General features: G+C 51.7%; 1 protein-coding gene across 1 annotated transcript in view; it reads left to right on the top strand.

The window, feature by feature from the left end:
- FAM83A (family with sequence similarity 83 member A) overlaps window positions 1-20,067 on the top strand; it is a 21,649-nt gene extending 1,582 nt beyond the window's left edge. Inside the window, exons 2-4 of the mRNA XM_029222460.1 lie at window positions 9,324-9,491; window positions 11,110-11,234; window positions 19,533-20,067. Of these exons, the coding sequence (XP_029078293.1) occupies window positions 9,324-9,491; window positions 11,110-11,234; window positions 19,533-20,067 (828 nt within the window). The remainder of the gene's footprint in view (window positions 1-9,323; window positions 9,492-11,109; window positions 11,235-19,532) is intronic.

The raw sequence follows: 20,067 nt of genomic DNA, 5'->3' as shown, positions 1-20,067 counted from the left end.
TTGGGGGGGCACCCCAGATCATTCTACCCAGGTGCACAAAATGACCATTCAGCACAGGGGTACGGGTGCCCCTCCACCTCCTGAAGCTGCAGGGGCAGGGGTGAGAGTGGACCCCAAGGAAAGGACTTAGTGTCATCTGCAAAGGGTCTCTCTCATCGCTAAAATTATTTAGTTTGTTCCATTTAAAAGAATTCAAAAATGAGCAAATTGATATTTAAGCTCATTTTCTGCTGAGATCCCACTCTCATGACAGAATCCCCTCCCGTGTCTAATAGTGTGTGTAATCTCATGGCTCCAGAAGAAGCCACCAGGAGGGGGGAAGCCGTGCTCAAACGGGACGGAGGGAGTGGAGCTCTGGAGAATAAAATAGAAGGTGACAAGGGGTGGAGTATTGGCTTTTCACGCTGCTGGGCTACTTCAGAGCAGCATTTCATGCTTCCCTGGCAAGGCAGCATCAGGAACTGACAGGTGGGCTCAGGCAGGCAACCAGGAGTGCCCACACCGCCTGGGGTGGGCTGCACAACACAGGGCAAGTCCCTTGACCTCCCCAAGCCCCAGATCCCACACTGGACTAAGGGGTCCCTTCCAGCTCCCAGGGCTTGATCTTAAGTGTGCTACCTCTGGTCTCTGCTGGAGTTCAGTGCTCGCCTGAGGGCGGGGAACCAATGGTGTTGGCGAAATTCTCAACCGCAGCTGCGGCTCAAAGGGTGAGTGAGACTCCCTGGAAAGAAGCCAGGTTGGGGCTTGTCATAATCCCCTGGCTGAATGCTTCCCCTTCCCCCTACCCCACCTAGAGAGGCTTCTCTCTCTTCACCTCTGCGGCCTTGAGGCCTGCTGCTGTCCTTTGCTTTATCAACACAGTATGTTACAAATTTAGGACAACACTTAAAAATCAGAAGATTTCACCTGAAAGTAAGAATTTCCAGTTCCTCTTAGCAAGTCGGAAGACCTGGCTCTGTTGGCGCTGAGTTGAGGTCACCTCTTTGGGTGGGTCACCTTTGCGGCAGTCACCGCCACTCCCTCTTGTCCCAGGCCATGATGAACTTCACCCATCTTGTTACCTGTCAGACTCCTGCAGGCAGTTTGCAATACCACTCCCATACACAACACACACACACACAACAACACACACACACACACACACACAGAGGGCTCTGGAGTGACCAGTGACCTGTTCCCACAGAGATGCCAGAGGGAGCTGGATCCCCAGCCACAGGCTGTAGATGGAAGTAGGCTGTGTCCACACAGAGGGAGGACAGGGGGTTTGTTTTCTCCCTCTCCTGTGGCTTCAGCCCCCTCAAGAAGAGAAGACAGGGGCACAAATGGAGCCAGCCTGCTGGGTGTCTCCCGGAGCGGCTTCTGCTCCCTGAGGAGCAGGCATTCTCCCTCTTTCCCTTCATGCTCTCATCCCTTTATTCCACAAAGCCAAAGTCATTGGTCAGGCCCTGAACCCAGGATGGCAGAGCAGAACAAGGGGCCTCCCTCCCTCCAGCCACCTGCCCTTGGGGGAGAGGTGGGAAGACAGGGGACACTGGTGGATGGCAGTGCTGGGCTTGAGCAACGCTTTGTGCCGGGGAGCAGAGGGGAGGGTGACTAAGGCAGGCTTCACAGAAGCGGTGGCCTCTGAGTTGAGTCTCAACGGCTGAGTAAGAGTTTGCTGGGCAGAGAAGGGAGGTAAAGGAATTCCAGGTCTAGGGTGTGTCAGATACAGACATCAAGAGGAGTGAGAGGTCTGGATGACCTGGAGGTAGGGAGACGTGGAAAGGACTGTCAGGGAGGAAGAGGTTTTTACTCACAGTGTCCTGGAAGCAGAAGGCACCACACACTGTGCAGGGCCACACGGGGAGCACCAGGGTGGCAAGGCAGGGCCAGGTGAACAGTTTAGGATTGGCTACTTTGAATAATTCTAGCAGGCTCTGGGCCACATATGGTCCCTGGTTGTCCCATAGCTGGCACTGGGGTGGTTTAGGATGGGCAGGGAAATACTGTCTGGATGCTGGAGAGCCAGATCAAGGAGGCCTGGGACATGGCTCTGGATTGCTCGGTTAGCGTATCAGAGGTTGTGCCTAGTCCAAGTGCTTGTTATCTCTAGTAATCAGTTGGCGCTGGGATGTCAAAGTGTCATAAAATACAGAAAACAAAAAACATGAATTATCCACCCTCCAAGTGTGGTCCAGGATCCCTGAGAGTTCCAAAACCCTTCCAATGGGTCTGTGAGGTCCTGCCCTTTCTAACCACTTATCTGTGTGAGGCCGGATTATCTTTATATATCTCCTTCCCAATAACACATCACAACAGATTGCTACAGAAGCCGATGTGAGAACCAGCTGTCTCCTGGTAAGCCAGACACCACAGAGAGTTGCAAAACTGTAAAATGATGCCATTCTGCTCACTCCATTTTGCTGCTGCTTTGGAAAGTATAGTTATTTTTGCTTTAAAATTGTTATTTATGTTAACATGTAATGGGCTTAATATTGTTTTAAGTAAGGAATATTAGTTATTTTAAAATAACTAATAAACATTAAGAATTTTCTCAGTTTGTTTCTAATTTGACAAGTCTCAGTAGTTATGATCCACAGAAACCAGAGCCCTTTGGAATCCTCAGTAACTTTTAAGAGTGTAAAGGGGTCCCAAGACCAAAAAGTTGGAGAACTTGAGCAGGCAAACCTCCTGTCCCTGCTCGATCCCCTCTCCCTCTCCCTTTCACTGCAGAGAGAAAAATCTACTCAGTTCTCTGGGGAGGTGGGGGGAGAGTGGGGTGAGCATGCAGAGGACCGAGGGGGCAGCTGGAAGAAGGTCCCAAAGAAGCTCCCCCACCCCTAGGTGTCAAGGACCACCTTTTCAGGCCGAGCCCCTGCCCTGGGAGCAGCTGAACAAGGGACAAGGGTGGAGGGACAGGACACAGCAAGAAGTCTGAGCCGGAACTGCACAATCCTGCCCCCACCCCTACTGCGCCCCCAGGGAGCTGACGAGCAGGTCTGCGCCATGTCTGACAACTGGGATTCCAGGGCCTCGAATACCACCAGGGTCCCCAGGGCGAGGTCTCCGGCTGTTTCCCCAACAAGGGCCGCCGAGGGACGGGCAGACCTGGGAGAGAGGGGTCCAGCCTGCCAGGCCCGTGGGGTCTCTGGGCATCGGGGTGCCTCTACCCAGCCCAGGTCCCATCTAGGTCCCGCCAGAGTGGGGTGGGATGGCTCCCAAGGGCCAGCAGAGATGCTCCCTGCGCCCCCGGCATCCTCCTGGGATCTGTGATTGGCCTGTCTCCCTTCCCACGGGAGTTCCCTAGAGGAAGTCCCTCTCCCCCTCTGGGAGGCGGGGCTCAGCGCTGGCATATTGTCACTGCTCCAGATTGGCGGTGAGGGAGGGGAGCGCCAGGCACACCCAGAGGTGACACAAACAGGTGGGAACACGTGGTTGCAGGGGGATGGTCCTCTCACTGCTGCCTTTTTAAGGGCTGCTGGCTCCCTCACACTGTGGTCAGCAGATAGGTGATGGGGGAGGGTCCACCTGGGCCCCCTTCCCTTCTTCTGTCCACATTCTCTTTTTTTTTTTTTTTTTTTTTGCGGTACACGGGCCTCTCACTGCTGTGGCCTCTCCCGTTGCGGAGCACAGGCTCCGGACGCGCAGGCTCAGCGGCCATGGCTCACGGGCGCAGCCGCTCTGCGGCACGTGGGATCTTCCCAGACCAGGGCTCGAACCCGTGTCCCCTGCATCGGCAGGCGGACTCCCAACCACTGCGCCACCAGGGAAGCCCTGTCCACATTCTCTTTGAGCTCTGCTCTGGGGTCCCCCAACCCTCCCAGGGCTTGACTCTCCCTACTTGGCCCATCCTAACCCACAAGCAGAGGAGGGACAGGCTGTATCTGATGTAAACAGAGATCAGAGTCCTTCTCTTAGGCCTGCAGTAGACTGCAGTTGGGAGCATGGCTCTGGGTTGGGGTCTGGAGCATCTCCTCGCATTCCAGCTTTTGGAAAGTTACTTAACATCTCTGCACTCCTGGCTCTTCACCCGGGAAGCCAGGGTAACTGTGTTGTGAAGTTTACAGGGGACAAACGTACGGCTGAGAGTAGGTGCTCAAGAAAGAGTTGCTGGGGGCTTCCCTGGTGGCGCAGTGGTTGGGAGTCCACCTGCCGATGCGGGGGGACACGGGTTCGTGCCCCGGTCCGGGAAGATCCCACATGCCGCGGAGCGGCTGTGCCCGTGAGCCATGGCCGCTGAGCCTGCGCGTCCGGAGCCTGTGCTCTGCAACGGGAGAGGCCACAACAGTGAGAGGCCTGCGTACCGCAAAAAAAAAAAAAAGAAAGAGTTGCTGCTCTTATTACTCATCCGCCAAAAGCAAGCTCAAAAACGGAGCATCAGCACGTAGGAGAGAAAGAGGGAAGAGTAGCAATCGAAGCACAAACTGGGCCTTGGGGTGCTAAGTGCCCCCCAACAACTGGCCCCAACATGCTTGGTGGTCCCACCAGGACCCAAATCCTCTTTCCCCTCCTGCCCCCTGCCCTTCCCAAAGCAGCAGGCTTTCCAGCCCATGAGGAACTCACGTCTGCCGGGCAGGTAGTGAGGGATTCTCAGCCAGGATTTGAGGTCTCCGCAGGATGACCCCTGTCTGTGGGTATCACCCTACTTGACCAGCAGCCCCCTGGCTGGGCCCCGCCATCTCACTGAAACTCCAGATTCTCAGAGCCTGCCGGCCAGGCAGCGCTCCCAGACCAACTTCCTTCCTTAGCACGGGAAGTACCTCCTTCCCGTTCTCAGCCAACCCCACACCTCTCGGCTGGGCCGTCTGATTGGCCCTAACAAGAACCCTACTCTGTTTCTTTTTTATGCCCATAGTGGTGTGGGCACTAATTTTAACCGTCTCCCATAACCTGAATTAAAACAACATTCTCTCATGGTGTTATTCTAACATTATCCACACTTGCTCAAGAATAATGCATATAAAAATCACAATCATATTTTAACGACACACTTTACTTCTGCATATGTTTCCGTTTATACTACCTGGGCTTACGGTTAGACCCAACTTACATGACAGCTAATGCTCTTCTATCGTGCAATGTTTTATAGGTAAAGGAACTGAGGCCCAGAGGTGGTAAGTGAGTTGTCCGAAGGCACTCAGCTAGCCTCCACTAGCGCCACAGCTGGAGCTAAAGTTCCCTATCTTCCAGATCATTTTTCCCCTGGATTATGTGCTACTGCTCTGTATTAGTTTCCTAGGGCTGCCGTAACAAATTATCACACATTTCGTGGCTCAAAACAACAGATAAGGGCTTCCCTCGTGGCACAGTGGTTAAGAATCCGCCTGCCAATGCAGGGGACACGGGTTCGAGCCCTGGTCTGGGAAGATCCCACATGCCGCGGAGCAACTAAGTCCGTGTGCCACAACTGCTGAGCCTGCACTCTGAAGCCCGGGTGCCACCACTGCTGAAGCCAACGTGCTGCAACTACTGAAGTCCACACGCCTAGAGCCCGTGCTCCACAAAAAGAGAAGCCACCGCAATGAGAAGCATGCGCACCGCAATGAAGAGTAGCCCCCGCTCGCCACAACTAGAGAAAGCCCGCACACAGCAACGAAGACCCAACGCAGCCAAAAATAAAATAAAATAAATTTATCAAAAAAAAACCCTTAAAACAAAACAAAACACAGATAAGTATTCTTTCACAGTTCTGGAGGCCAGAAGTCCAAAATCAAGGTGTCAGCTGGGCCATACTCCCTCGAAAAACTCTAGGGGAGGATCCTTCCCTCCTCTCCCAGCTGCTAGTGGCCCAGGTGATTCTTGGCTTGTGGCTACAGAAGTCCAGTCTCTGCTTCCATCCTCACATGGCCTTATCCTCTTCTCCCTGTCTCTCCTCTGAGGGTCTTTTATAAGAACACTTGTCATTAGGTTTAGGGTTCACCAGAAAGCCCAGGATGATCTCATCTTGAGAATCTTAATTACATCTGCAAAGACCTTTTTTCCAAATGAGGTCACATCCACGGTTCTGGTGGTTAGGATGCGGACATATCTTTTGGGACCTGATTTATCAACACACTACACCCTGCGAGGTAGGACGCCCATGTAGGGGATGCAAGAAGTTATTGGCCTTGAATCGATCCAGCTGGGAGGCAATCCCAAAAGGAGGCAAACAAGATAAACCTAGCTATCATGAACGTGTCTCTCCAAGCATCGCTTAAGTCAGGACGCTGGGTTTTTTGCAAACCTCTCCCCTTCTCTGTCAATCGGTCACCTGCTTACCAGCCCTGTCTCTGCCAACCAAGACTCACTGGAACACAACTGGGAGGATTTACTGACCTCCTGGGGAGAGAGCATTGTCTCTTTTGCCAATACCTTGGATGAGGAGGCATTTATCTTTCAGGAGAGAGGACCTTATTGGTGCCATAAGCTTCAATGTGCACATATACTTAATTGTGTGTTAACAGGGCCATGGCTCTAAAGGATCAGGGGCCTCACTATTAGAGCAGCTCTAGCTCTAGTGACCTCTAGCCGAGGGTGAGCAATTTCTTCGCAGTTCCGTCCTCGGTCCAGACACCCACATCAACTGAGCAGAAAGTCAGCCCCGAGTGGGTACCAGCCATCTCCTTCACCTGCCTCCATGACACTCTTCTTGTCCTTGCTACTTCCCAGATGTGGATGGTCAAAAAAATTTATTGTAATTAGTAGAAAAGTGGTTGAACGTTATTATTACAGGTAATGTTGAAGAAAAGATCGCCATAGTCCCCCATCCAAATATGACTGTTAGTTTTTGCTTTGCACTCATCTATCCATACACCACCTTCCCTTGCTGGCAATAATAATGGACATGCTATCATTTTGTGCTTTGTTTTTTTTTTTTCACTTAATTCATTAATTGTTAATGCACATTTGTTGAGCATATATTAAACAGCAAGTTTTACTTTAACATTTCACCGTGATTTATAGTTTCTTTTTTAAAAAAATTTATTTATTTATTTTTGGCTGCGTTGGGTCTTCGCTGCTGTGCGTGGGCTTTCTCTAGATGCAAGCGAGTAGGGGTTACTCTTCATTGTGGTTCGAGGGCTTCTCATTGCGGTGGCTTCTCTTGTTGCGGAGCATGGGCTCTAGGTGTGCAGGCTTCAGTAGTTGTGGCGCACGGGCTTCAGTAGTTGTGCCACGCAGGCTCAGTAGTTATGGTGCCTGGGCTTAGTTGCTCTGCGGCATGTGGGATCTTCCTGGACCAGGGCTCGAACCTGTGTCCCCTGCATTGGCAGGCAGATTCTTAACCACTGCACCACCAGGGAAGTCCTATAGTTTCTATGTAACCCTTATAATGATCATTTTTACTGGCTGCCTAATAATCCACTTCTCAACACACCACAATTTAGGTACTAGGAAGGACTTTTGATTGAGTGACAAAGAGTTCTAGTTCTGTTCCATTCCACTGTGTGGGAGCCTTTCCCACAGCACCAAGCAATTCTTGGACATCAGCTGGGTGTCCTACAACTCAACTCACACCAATCGCAAGCCGAGATTGTCACCTGTGCTTCTGACCAACTAGCGATGGATTAGAGATTCCAACAACACCCTCCTTGGGTTTGATCAATTTGCTAGAGTGGCTGAGAGCAGTCAGAGAAACATTTTCCTTAATAGAGTACCGGTTTATTATAAAAGGATATAACTCAGGAACAGCCAGAGGGAAGAGATGCATAGTGCATCTCTCTGAGTGCACCAATCTCCCTAAACCCTCACGTGTCCAACAACGAGATGCTTTCTGAACCCTCTCCTTCTGGGTGTTTATGGAGCTTCATTACATAGACATGATTGATCAAATCATTGGCCACTGGTGACTGATAAACCTCCAGCTCCTCTCTTCTCCACCAGAGGCTGTGGGGTTAGACTAAAAGTTCCAACCCTCTGATCACAAGGTTGGTCCTCCTGGCAAAGAGCTCCACATCCTTAAGTGCCAATGCCCTTAGGTCTGAAAGTCTCCTCATTAACATAACAAAAGACCCCTTTATTGCTCTCAGCTCTCATCAGGTTGGAAATTCCCAGGGTATTAGGAGCTCTGTGCCAGAAACTGATATGAAGACCAAATATACATTTCTTATTATAAGTCACAACATCACAGAAAGTAACCCCAAAAAGCTTAAGAAGGGGACCATGCATTGACATCCTCAGTGGACAAGTCAAGCATAGGATTGGCTTCAGGGGTAACTGAAATCAGATGTCGAAAGGATGCTGCTGGGCATCTGTCTCCACCTCTTAGCCCTGGTTTCTCCAGATCCGGCTTTGCTTTCAGGCAAGCTGTCCCCACATGGGGCAAGATGGCTGCCAGCAGCTGTAGTTTATAATCTACTAGCTAAGCAATCCCGGTAGAAGGAATGCCTCCTTTCCCCAGGAGTCCCAGCAATAGTCCTGGGTTGACTCCCATGAGGATAACATGTCATGTGACCACATTTGGGCCAATCCCTGTGGCCAGTGGTCTGGCTTCAGTGTGCCTCCCCCGCACCCAATCCAGGGCACGGCAGTAACCCCACCCAAAGCACATGCATGGTGGAGCAGAGGTAATTGAGCTTGGGGGAGTTCCCTGGCGGTCCAGTGGTTAGGAATGGGCGCTTCCGCTGCAGGGGGCCCGGGGTCTATCCCTGGCTGGGTAACTAAGATCCCACAAGTCGCACGGTGTAGGCCAAAAATAAAATAAAGTGAGCTCGGGGTGCTGTTGGCAGGAAGGAGGGGTGCCTGGCAGGCAGGAACACACACGTCTCTCCCCGTTGTTGGCTATCTAGGGCCCCCCACCCCCGAAGTTTCTGCTATGATGGAGGATGCAGTACCTGCTGGCTGAGCTGGACTCCCTTCTCCATCCCACTGGGGCAGCTCAGCCTAGTCTAGTTTATAACCCCTGGGGTCTCCACAGGGATTTTGTTTGAGGCGAGGATTCCACTTAAAAACATTTGAAAGCCAGTGGGCCTAGAGTGTCTTAAAGCTCCAAATGTTTGAGAACCTGTGACTTTAAATCTGTCCCTCTCCTGTGACCCTGCCAGGCCACCTCCCCTTGGCCTCATCTCCCCCCCACCCCACCCCCGCCTCATCTTTTTGCTCATCTCCCCTTTTCTCCTCTGCCAGCAGTGGGTGGAGAGGCCAGAGGATCTGTGGTGGGGCTGGAAAGATGACGTCAGGACAGAGGCAGGGCCTGCACTGCAGCTCTGCACCCCTCCTTGAGTCCTGCCCTGTCAGACCCTCCCCGCTCCAGCGCAGCAGCAAAGGGAACAGCTCTCCCAGGCCGGCTGGGACTGAGGGGGTTTGGCTGAAAGAAGTCAGCACCTGGCCCTGACTCTCTGGTGTCCGACCCCTCTGCCCTGGCCCAGGTCCTGGCCATCCTGATGGATGTGTTCACAGACGTGGAGATCTTCTGTGACATCCTAGAGGCGGCCAACAAGCGTGGGGTGTTCGTCTGTGTGCTCCTGGACCAGGGAGGCGTGAAGCTCTTCCGGGAGATGTGTGACAAAGCCCAGATCTCTGACAGTCACCTCAAGGTAGGGTCCCGTGACAGTGTAAAAGGTATTTTGTGTTAGGATAGAATAGGCTACGCTGTGGTAATGCATGCCTCCATCTCAATGGCTTAACACACATTCCTTTCTTGTTCAAAGTCCAGTTCAGACGGCCATCCCTCACCTTGTAGCTGCACCACAAGGAATACACGGCCCCCAAGACATAGTGACAGGGAGAGAGAGGGAGGGAGGATTCCGAGGGATGTTTTTAGGACCTGGCCTGGAAGAGATTTCCATCATTCCCGCTCATAGTCCTTTGACCTCACACAGCTCCACTGGGGGCTGGGAAGGATAAAGGGGCCCGACCTCTGCCTTATCTCCTCTCAGCTGAGGAGACCCAGTGGGTGCACTTCTGGGGCAGTGAGACATCCAGGACCTGTGTGATGCATCTTTAGGGCTCCATGGCCCCAACAGGATGCTGATCCTCTTGGACTTAACCAAACTCCTCACTTCCTTCTTCCAGCAAGGAGAAGGGAAACCCAGAGATGAGGGTTCACTTAGTCACGGCAAATTTGGGGCAGCTAGTTCAAGCTCTAACGTGAAACCGCCCACAGCTTTCACAAGCAGACCCAGCTAAACAGCTGACAGGTGGTTTCCTTGGTGACTGCCCCCCAGCTCAGGCAGGTCAGTCCCGGGAGACCCCAACCTCCCTGCCTTCCTCCTTCCCTTCCCCTCCACACTGACCGGGATGCAGCTGAGTCCAGGCACCTCCGGTCGCCACAGGCCTCAGGTCCCCCGACTGCTGGGTCTGCTTGATGTGACGTGGATCACACGGCCTCAGCATGAGGCCATTGAAACAGGTCCAGAGAGTCAGTGCAGGCCTTGTCCTCGTGGCCCACACCCGCTGCACCAAGGGACAGTGGGACGTGGCCCTGTTCCCGCCACCCCCAGAGCTTGTGGAGAGGCTGGAAGGAGTGGTTGGAGGCACTGGGCATCCCCTTCCCAGAGCCCCTCCAGCTACCAGCAGGCATTCTCGGCACCAGGAGCGTCCCGCCGGCCTCTGACAGCCCCCTGCCTCACCTGCCTTTCATTTCTTCAGCTTCCAGGGGTGCTGGCTTGAGGTCTGGAGCAGTGGGTGCCACTGGGGAGGAAAGGGACAAACAGGGCCACAATTTGGGTTGTGGCCACACCTTTTCTTACAGCAATCTAGGGTCCATTGAGGTCTCCACAAAGCCACCCCCTCTGATTGCACTGGGCCTTCCCTCTGACCAACCTGGAGTCAGGGACTCATGTCACTAAAGCCACTTACAGGGTGAGGCTGGGCTTGCCAGACCTCTGTGGGCCATGGGAGCCTGGACTGAGGGCTCTGTGGACACCAGGCCCGCATCTTCCTTCTACTTTCTGCTTTGTTTTAATTCTACCATCTCCCCTTTCTTTTCTTTTCTTTTTCTTTTTTTTTTTCCCCCATTACTCAAATAATGTCAGGACATTGAAGAAAATTTAGAAAATTCAGCCAAGGAAAACATAACAATGGCCCACAATCTCACCAGCTAGCAATAACCCTTTTACTCTTGGCGAGCATACTTCCAGGTGTTTTCTTAGGCAAGTGTATATCTCTGCGTACACAATTAGCGAGGATACCTTGACTTCCCTTTTGCAACAGAGCGTTTCCGTCCGGAGCGTGGAAGGAGAGGTGTACTGCGCCAAGTCAGGCAGGAAGTTCGCCGGCCAAATCCAGGACAAGTTCATCATCTCGGACTGGAGATACGTCCTGTGCGGATCGTACAGGTGAGCGCTGCGCTTCACCTTCTGTTGGGGCTTTGCGGAGGCCAAGGCCCACACGCCCACCGGCAACGCCCTGGGGGAGCTGGGGACTCATCATATACACGAGGCTGGAGGCAGGACCAGCCTGGGTGAAAGGGGAAAATCTGGGCCCTTCCTGGGAGGACTTCGGGGTAGGGAGACACTTCCAAGTGCCTTGGTTTCCCTTTGCGTGGCAATAGGACCTAAAATCCTGTTTCCCTCCTCAGATCTCTCAGGTGTGATTCTAAAGCCATGCAATTTGTTTGGTTGTGTATGGGGGCCCCATTTTATTTTTTAAATGTTTGGTTATTTTAATATAGTGAATGTATTGAGATGTAATTCACATGTCAGATACTTCACCCATTTAAAGTGTGCAATTCTTTTTAGCATCACTTTTCTCATCCGTAAAATGGGGATAACAATACTTCCCCTCGCAGACTATTGTTAAGACTCAACGAGATAAAATTTGCAAAGCGTAGTGTAGCTCCCAGCACACAGTAGGTACTCAATAAGTGGTTGCTATCAGCCAGCCAAAGCCCCAAGGGAAGGGACATGTAATAGGCAAGACTTGAAAGGGTGTGGGCTGAGAAGACGCTGGTTGTGAAGGGCTGCCCAGCAGAGCAGGCCTGGGCAACGCCACATTGGCTGGGGGAGAGGGTGTGTGGGCCCCGAGAAGGCTGGGGAGCACCGAGACAGCCCTCCTCTCACTTCAGAATTGCCAGGGCTTGCTGAGCTGTCACCATGTCCTAGATAAGATTACAAGCGTCACCCTCTGTGGCCCCTGACCACCAGCTTCCTGGCCCCTCCTCCACTTCCCTGTCAGAAGTGTCTCCAAATTTCATGGGACCTCAGGCTGGCACTAGGGACGGGAAGTGGCAGCAGCCCAGCCTAGAGGATAGATAAGCTCAGTTCCCAGCTCTGAAGCTTCCTGGCTGGGTGACCCCGGGCAAGTCACTGCACCTCTCTGTTCCTTCATTCACTCACCAGCTATGTAGAGACCTAGTAGATACAGACCAGGCCTGCTGCAGGCATGGAACAGGATGGGGCTCCCTCCTGCAGCTCTGCTCGAACTAGGCGGGTAACCGATAACAAACCCAGGGGAGGGAAGGGGGCCTGGGATGGCGCCAGGGTGCCCCTCTCTGGCTCCCCATTTCCACCTCTTCCTGAGCTTGTTCTCCTCAGCTGTGTGAAGGGCCTGTGGCCTCCACCTCACAGGCTGCAGTAAAGGAAGCTGGGAGGCACTGTCCCTCTGCGAGGGGAAGAGCTGAGGTTTTACAACTAGTGTTCAGGGAGGGGGCTCAGGGACGAGGCAGCCCGGAGGGGACACCTCCAGTGTCCTGGGGCCACTGAGCCCACGTCTGTTTCCACCCACAGCCTCTCCCCTCATCCTCTGCTCCATCCGGGGGCACCTGTGGAAAACGGAGCCCCCCTGCTTCTGATTCTCAGGCCCTGTCTCCAGCCCTTGGTTGTTTGTAAGAGGCTGAGGTGGGGCTGAACTCCTCTCCCCAAGTGGCCAAAGCCACCTTATCAGCCTTTTGTTCTTTCCCTAGAGAGGGACAAAGGCCTCTGGGCAGCAAGCAAATAAAGCTCAGGGCAGGAGCTCAGCCTAAAACCCTACATCAGGCCTCTGACCTTGACCTCTGACCTTGACCAAGCACCACTAGACCGAGTTCACCACCTGGAGGGCAAGGGTGAGGTCCGGGCTTGGGCAGTTGCCCCAGACCCCAGGAGCTAAGCCTGGAGGGAGGGGGTCAGTCAAAGCAGAGGAATTCTCACACTCTTTTTTATTAGGTGAAATTCACGATAACATAAATTAACCATTTAAAATGTACAATTCAGAGGCATGTAGTACATTCACAGTGTGTGCAACCATCACCACTATCTAGTTCCAAAACACTTTCATTGCCCCCCAAAGAAACCACGCACCCATTGTACGGGGAGGAAAAACTCTTTTCTTTTTCGGCTACACAGCTTGTGGGACCTTAGTTCCCTGACCAGGGATCGAACCCGTGCTCCCTGCAGTGGAAGCGCAGTGGTCCCGTGCCACCACTGGACCACCAGGGAAGTCCCAGGAAACACTTTTTTCTAATACCCTTCTCGGTTCTCTGGCTGGGGCCCTGTAAAATGGACTGGTGAGAGAGAGATGAACAGGAGAAAAGCAGACAAATCTATTTAATACAAGTTTTACATGACACAGGAGCCTTCAAAAGGAAATGAAGACCCAAAGAAATGGTTAAACCTTAGTGTTTTTATATGAGGTTGGATGAAGAACGGACAGTCACGGTAAAACGTGATAGGACGAAAGGGAAGAGCTAAGGGTAGTTACTGGGGGAAACAGAGCAAGGCTGGTCCATTCGGATCCCTCTGAGTCCCCCTGCCCTTGGAGATAAGGATGCTCCTTTCCTCTGGGTACAGGGAGGGCATCTCTCACATGAGGGCCTTGTGACTGGCTTCAGGGAGAAGGGGGAGGTCAGAGAGTCCTTCCTGCACCTGCTTCTCAAATTCCTTCAGCTCAAAATGACGTCTTTTGTCAGAGTGGCATACACAGACGTGGGGATGACACATCCACAGCCCCTCCACCACTCAGCGGTCACTTCCCCTTCCCCATCTTTGAGCAACCAGTTGTGTGACTGGCAAGTGGCTTATTTAGCCATTACAAAGATTTCCATACATTTGAAAAGGACAGAGAAAGAAATTCTGAAAGGAGATGAAGAGGGGGGAAGCCTCTCCTCTTATTTTCAATAAGGAGAATTAACTCTCTCAGGTTTCATTTGTATTTGCCCTTTGAGCTCATCATGCAGGGGTGGCCTTGCCCTTGGAAGGGGCAGAAGGAAGCATAACCACCTTGCTGAGCTTTGTGCCAGGCCCTGGGCCAGGTGTGATCAGACCTTTAGTAAGGATTTAATCTTCGTGACTTCTTTTTTTTTTTTTTTTTGGCTTGCCACATGGCATGCGGGATCTTAGCTCCCCAACCAGGGAGCAAACCCATGCCCCCTGCAGTGGAAGTGCAGAGTCCTAACCACTGGACAGCCAGGGAAGTCCCTTAATCCTCGTGACACTTTGAGGGAGGCATTATTCTTCTAAATGACAGATGGGAACTGAGGCACAGAGAGGGTAGGTGATTGGGTCAGGGTCACCAGCTTCCTTGACTAGGATCTCCAGCTCGTTAGCGCCTGCCGAGGCCAGGTCGGGCTTGATATGGGAGGTACCAGGAGGAGGGTGGCAGTGGGCTTGAAGACATGCCGGGCCATTCCTGGGAACTGTGGAGAATCCAGCTTCTGGAGGGAGGGCAGGACAACCATAATGTTTTTGCTCTCAACATTCAAAGGTGATCTGTTTGCCAGCCTTTCAGAGGATCCTTTTCCCTGGGACCCTTAGAGCCGTTTCCAATAAAAACAAAAAATCAATCAGAAAAGCCTTCACCCCATCCTTTCAGTCCATCTGTCTCTGGGTCCCTCCCTCTGGTTGCACACAGTTTTCCCAAACTGAAGGGCTCTGTCCATTTCTCTGGCTGAGTCGCGGGGGTGGGAGTGGGGAGGGTGTGCATTTCAACATTTCAGCTCTTGTTGAGGGTCTCACTAGCACAGGGGCTGTGCCACATGCTGGGGACACAGAACTCCTCTCTCTCCTTAGGAAATGTAGATGAATGACCACAGGGTGTGGTATGGTGTGTGCTCTAAGATCAGCATGAGCTAAGAAAGTGCTCTGGGGTCAGCCAGGAGGGAGCTCCCACTTCTGCCGGCAGGTCCAGGGGGCTGGATTGAGGCTTGGAGGATGAAGAAGATTGGGGCGGGGGTGAGGTGCAAAATCAGGCAGCTGCAACAGCATGAGTGACAGCATGATATCAGCATGGCCTTCCAACCGGCTCCTGAGTCCACTCGTGCCCTGACCCCTGCTGCCACCCTGGGCTTTACCAGGAACAGAAAGATTTTTAAACACAAACAAGATCAAATCACTTCCATCCTTAAAATCCTTCGATGCATGTCATTGCTCCTAGGGGGGAAAAAAAAAATCCACCTTCTTACTGCGGCCTCTGTCTTAGCAGGATTCTCCTTCCCCTCCTCTGAGCTGCAGCCACACTGGCCTCCCCCCAGGCCTTTCATGCCTCAGGGTCTTTACACTTGCCGTTTATTCCCTTTGCTGGACAGCTCAATCCTGTTGTCCTTACCGTGCTAACTCATCTTGCCGGAGGCAGCTTCCAGATCATTCCCTAGAGACCTTTTCTGTGAACTTGTTTAGCCAAGATTTAAGAAAGATGACGTCGGGGCTGACGTCGGGGCCTGAGCTGGGTCTGTTTTCTTTTCTATTGCTTCCTGGCAGGAAGTACAGTTAATACAGTGGCGGTATGTTTATACATGACCATAAATATTTGTTGAATGAACGGATGTTCATGTTAGGTCCTGGCCATCCAGTATGGCTAGAGGAATACAACTTTTGAAACTGTGCATCCCTGTCTATGAAATTGATTTAGTGGATGATCCCCAGAATTCTTCAAAAATGAAATAGGACAGAACAAAAGTAATCAGAGCACTGAGGTAAAGGATGTTCTGGAGATTGTTGTGAGGTTATGTATGTATCTGTGTATGTGAGGAGGTTACAGTGTATCAATAAGATGTATTTCTCCAAGAATAGCCAAGATGAGTCTGAAGAAGAACAGGCAGGGCGGACTTGCCCTTGCAGATGGAGCTGTAGTAACCAAGACAATGTGGCATTGGGTGAAGGACACACACAAAGTGACAAATGGAACAGAACAGAAAGCCCAGACACAGACTCCCACATGACAGGGCATGTCAGAGCAGCGGGGAAAGGTGAAACCGGAAAAAAAATTCTCCATGTGAGAAGTTGGATTCTACTTCACACATACATACGCACACATGCGATGCACACACACAAAATCGCCTCCTAATAGATTAAAAGAACTTAAATGTCAAAAACAAATTTTAAGACTCTTAGTAGAAAATACAGACGAATGTCTTTTAGACCTTAGGATAAGGATTAGGTGTCTTAACATAGCCCCCCCGTGTTAAACAGAACACAAAAAAGCATTAGCTATAAAAGATTGCTAAATCTGACTGTATTACAATTAAGAACTCTGGTTCCCTCAAAGACAGCTCAAAGAATGTGAAAAGTCAGATTACAAACTGGGAGCAGGTTTTCATGATGCCCTGACAAGATTAGTGTCAAGAATCACAATGAACTCCCACAAACCACAAAAGAAACAGCACAATGGAAGTGGGGGGGGGGGAGGTGAGAGCAGGCGTTTCACGGGGAGGAAACACACGAAAAGATGTTCAGCATCCTCAGTGACCAGCAAAATGCAAATCAAGGCTAGAATGAGTTAACCATTTTATACCTATTCAGCAAAAAAAAAAAAAAAAAAATTGGGTTGGCCAAAAAGTTCATTTAGGTTTTTCCATAGCATCTTACAGAAAAAGCTGAACAAACTTCTGGCCAGCCAGTAAGAAGCCTGACAGTACAAAGAGTGCATTTACAAATCTCTACACTGCTGATGGGATTGCAAATCGGTACAGTGACTTGGGAAAGAGTATGGCATTTTCTCTAAAGCTGAACATTCACCTAGCTTTATCCAGCAATTCCACTCCTAAGTGTATTTCCAAGAGAAACGGGTCCACAGGACAGTAGAAGACAGGTATAAGAGTGTTCACAGAAGCATTGGTCACAACAGGAGAACCATGGAAACAACCCAAATGCCTCTCAATGAGAGAATGTATGAATACACCATGATATAGCCCCCAGTGGAATATCATACAACAGTCAAAGACAAGTGAAGTACAGCAACAAGAGATAACATGGATAAACTGCAATGTTTAAGTGAAAAAAAATCCCCAAAGATTAATCCCCAAAGATATATGTTAAAAACAACTAAAATAGAAATATTTACGGTTGTTCCTCCGCATCTGTGGGGGATTGGTTCTAGCATCCCCACAGATACCAAAATCTGAGGATGCTCGAGTGCCTTATATAAAATGGTGTAGTATTTGCATATAACTTACCCATATCCTCCTGAAAACTTTAAATCATCTCTAGATTACTTATAATACCTAATACAATGTAAATACTATGTAAATAGCTGCCAATGGGGCAAATTCAAGTCTTGCCTTTTGAAAGTTTCTGGAAAACTTTTTTTCTGAATATTTTCCATCTGTGGTTGGTTGAATCGCTAGATGCAGAACTCGAGTATATGGAGGGCTGACGGTACTTTCAAGAGTATAGAAAACTTTTTTTTACTATAGAAAAAGGAAAGTTTGGGAACCATGACACAGGATTCTGGGTGATGATTTCCTCTATTTGGGGGAAACTGGATGGGTTCCTAGGAGGGACCATGTGATTATATGCTGGTTATTGTCAATGCTAGCTTTTTATTTTAGGTGATGGGTTCATAGGTGCTTATTAAATTATTTTAAATAACTAAGTAAAGGGATTTCCCTGGCGGTCCAGTGGTTAGGACTCTGCACTTTCACTGCCAAGAGCCCGGGTTCAATCCCTGGCTGGGGAACTAAGATCCCACAAGCCACTTGGTGTGGCCAAAAAATAAAATAAAGCTGCAGAAATGTAAATGGGCCATTAATAGATCAATGATGAGAGTGGGTCTTGAGCCAAAAATTATGATTAAATCAACTATCTGTACTTAAGGGCCAAAAAAACAATAAAAATAAAATGTAATTCTTACCATGGGTGGTGATAAAAGAAAGTGTAAAAGCTAGAGCACAGGATGAATGGACATGTCGGGTGTAGAGGAGGGAAACCCATGAGCAGCGAGCAGGGTCAGGGGATGGCACTCAGGTGGTGCAGGGATACACAAGGGGCACAGGGGCACAGAGGGTGCATGGGGGCCTGAAACACTGCCAGGGCACCTTTGGACCTGCCTTTTTTTGGGGGGGGGGCATGTGGCGGGAGGGATCCTCTTTCCCTGACCAAGGATCGAACCCATGACCCCTGGAGTGGAAGTGCAGAGTGTCTCAACCACTGGACCGCCAGGGAAGTCCCCTAGACCTGCTTTGTTAAGAAAGCATGCAGTTGCTTGTTCTAATCTAGCCTGATTCCAAAGAACACAGGGCGATTGATTTCTTTGTGTAGCCAAGAGTCCGGCTGTCCCAGAGTTTGCTGCCTTCCCCGTCACCTGGCTGGCCAGAGGCACGGTATCAGCTGCTCACCTCTCTGGGGTGCGTGGGTGGCTCCTGGGCAGGAGGTGAGGTTTAAACAAAGCCTCGCTGCTCTTCCCAGGATTGCTCCGGCCTTGCATGGGCCCTGCCCTGCCTCACAGAGCAGGGGACTCCAGAAGCTGGGTCCGCCTTTTGGTGGCAAGACACGCGGGCTGGGGGCTGGGGGCTGGAGGCTGAGACTCTTGGTTGGGTCCTTTCTGTCCCCCACAGTGACCCTGTCCCCCTCTGACCATGCTGTCCCCATTGCTCCCCACGCCTAGGTCCACAGTGTTAGGGACCCAGGAACCTCTCAAATGATGTTCTTGGTGGGTTTCCTGCGCTGCCGCCAGGCTTTTTTGCGGGGAGTGGGGTGATGAGGGGAGTTTCCCATCAGAGATAGAAAGGAATCTGTTTAAATTAGGGAATCATAAAAAGTGACACACAAATGCCTTGAACATTTTGTTTCCATTTAAAATGTGTAAATGGAGAGAAGGCCAAGGCCTCTGCTTAAGGGCGGCCTCCCGTGGGTGTCTGGGCAAGCCCACTGATGCGGCATCTTTCCCATCCTGTGGGCTCACCCCTGTGTTCTCCTTTCCATCCCCCAAAGAGCACAGGAGTCTTCCCCCCACTCGCACCCCTTCCGGCCCATTTGCCTGAAAACTGGGCTACACCCTTCAGATTTTCATGGAAATACAGCCCTTCCTTCCAAGGAGCAGCCCCAGACTGCTAACCTATTTGGTTAGAAGAGGCAGGTGTCACACCTATCACTGGTGGAGCCGCTAAGGCCCCAGCAGCTGGTGACTCACATCAGCACAGAATTGGGGACACTGGAACTCGGCCCCTTTGGGCCTCCACAGGGATCTTCTAAGGGGCCATAATCTGCGCACCAGGAGGGAACACTGACCGGAGGCCCGGATTCACTCTGCATCTTAGCTACTCCCCTGGAAACATTTGCTGGTCTCTGAGCTTCAGTTCTCCCATCTGTGGGAGGGGAGGGTTTGGGCCTGGGTGGAAGCAGCCGGCATGGAGAAGCGGTGGGCACGCGTTAGTGGCCCTTCAGGCGCAGGGTGCCCGAGCCCTCCCCATCCCCAGCCCTCACTCTCTCTTCTCTCGCCTCCAGCTTCACCTGGCTCTGTGGGCACGTGCACAGGAACATCCTCTCCAAGTTCACGGGCCAGGCGGTGGAGCTGTTTGACGAGGAGTTCTGCCACCTCTACGCCTCCTCCAAGCCTGTGATGGGCCTCAAGTCGCCCAGGCCGGCCGCACCCCTCCAGCCCAGAGCAGCCCCTGACCCCCGATCCGGCCGCCTCAGTGGCAGTAGCTGCTCCACCAGCGACGGCACGTCCTCCAACCTCTTCAGCAGCCTGTCGACAGGCAGCAACCCCCAGAACCGGAGTCTGTCCACATCCTCGGGGCCCGGCAGCCCCCTGGCCCCAAACCCACCTCTGGCCCCCAGGTTCCAGCCCTATCATGGCCCTTGGAGGGCCCTGACCTCACAGGCCCACTTCTCCCCGAGGCCCCATGATGGCCTGTTTGCTCTCTACAGCAACCTCAACGGCTACAGGCCTATGCGGCTGCAGGTCGAGCAGCTTGGCCTGGTGCCCAGGGTGGCCCACACCTGGAGGCCCTTTCTACAGGCCTCCCCGAATTTCTGA

Source organism: Monodon monoceros, unplaced genomic scaffold (genome assembly GCF_005190385.1).
Source record: "Monodon monoceros isolate NGI ecotype Baffin Bay Population unplaced genomic scaffold, NGI_Narwhal_1 Super_Scaffold_14, whole genome shotgun sequence".
In the NCBI taxonomy this organism is placed as follows: domain Eukaryota; kingdom Metazoa; phylum Chordata; class Mammalia; order Artiodactyla; family Monodontidae; genus Monodon; species Monodon monoceros.
This window is presented reverse-complemented; position numbering and strand designations above follow the sequence as displayed.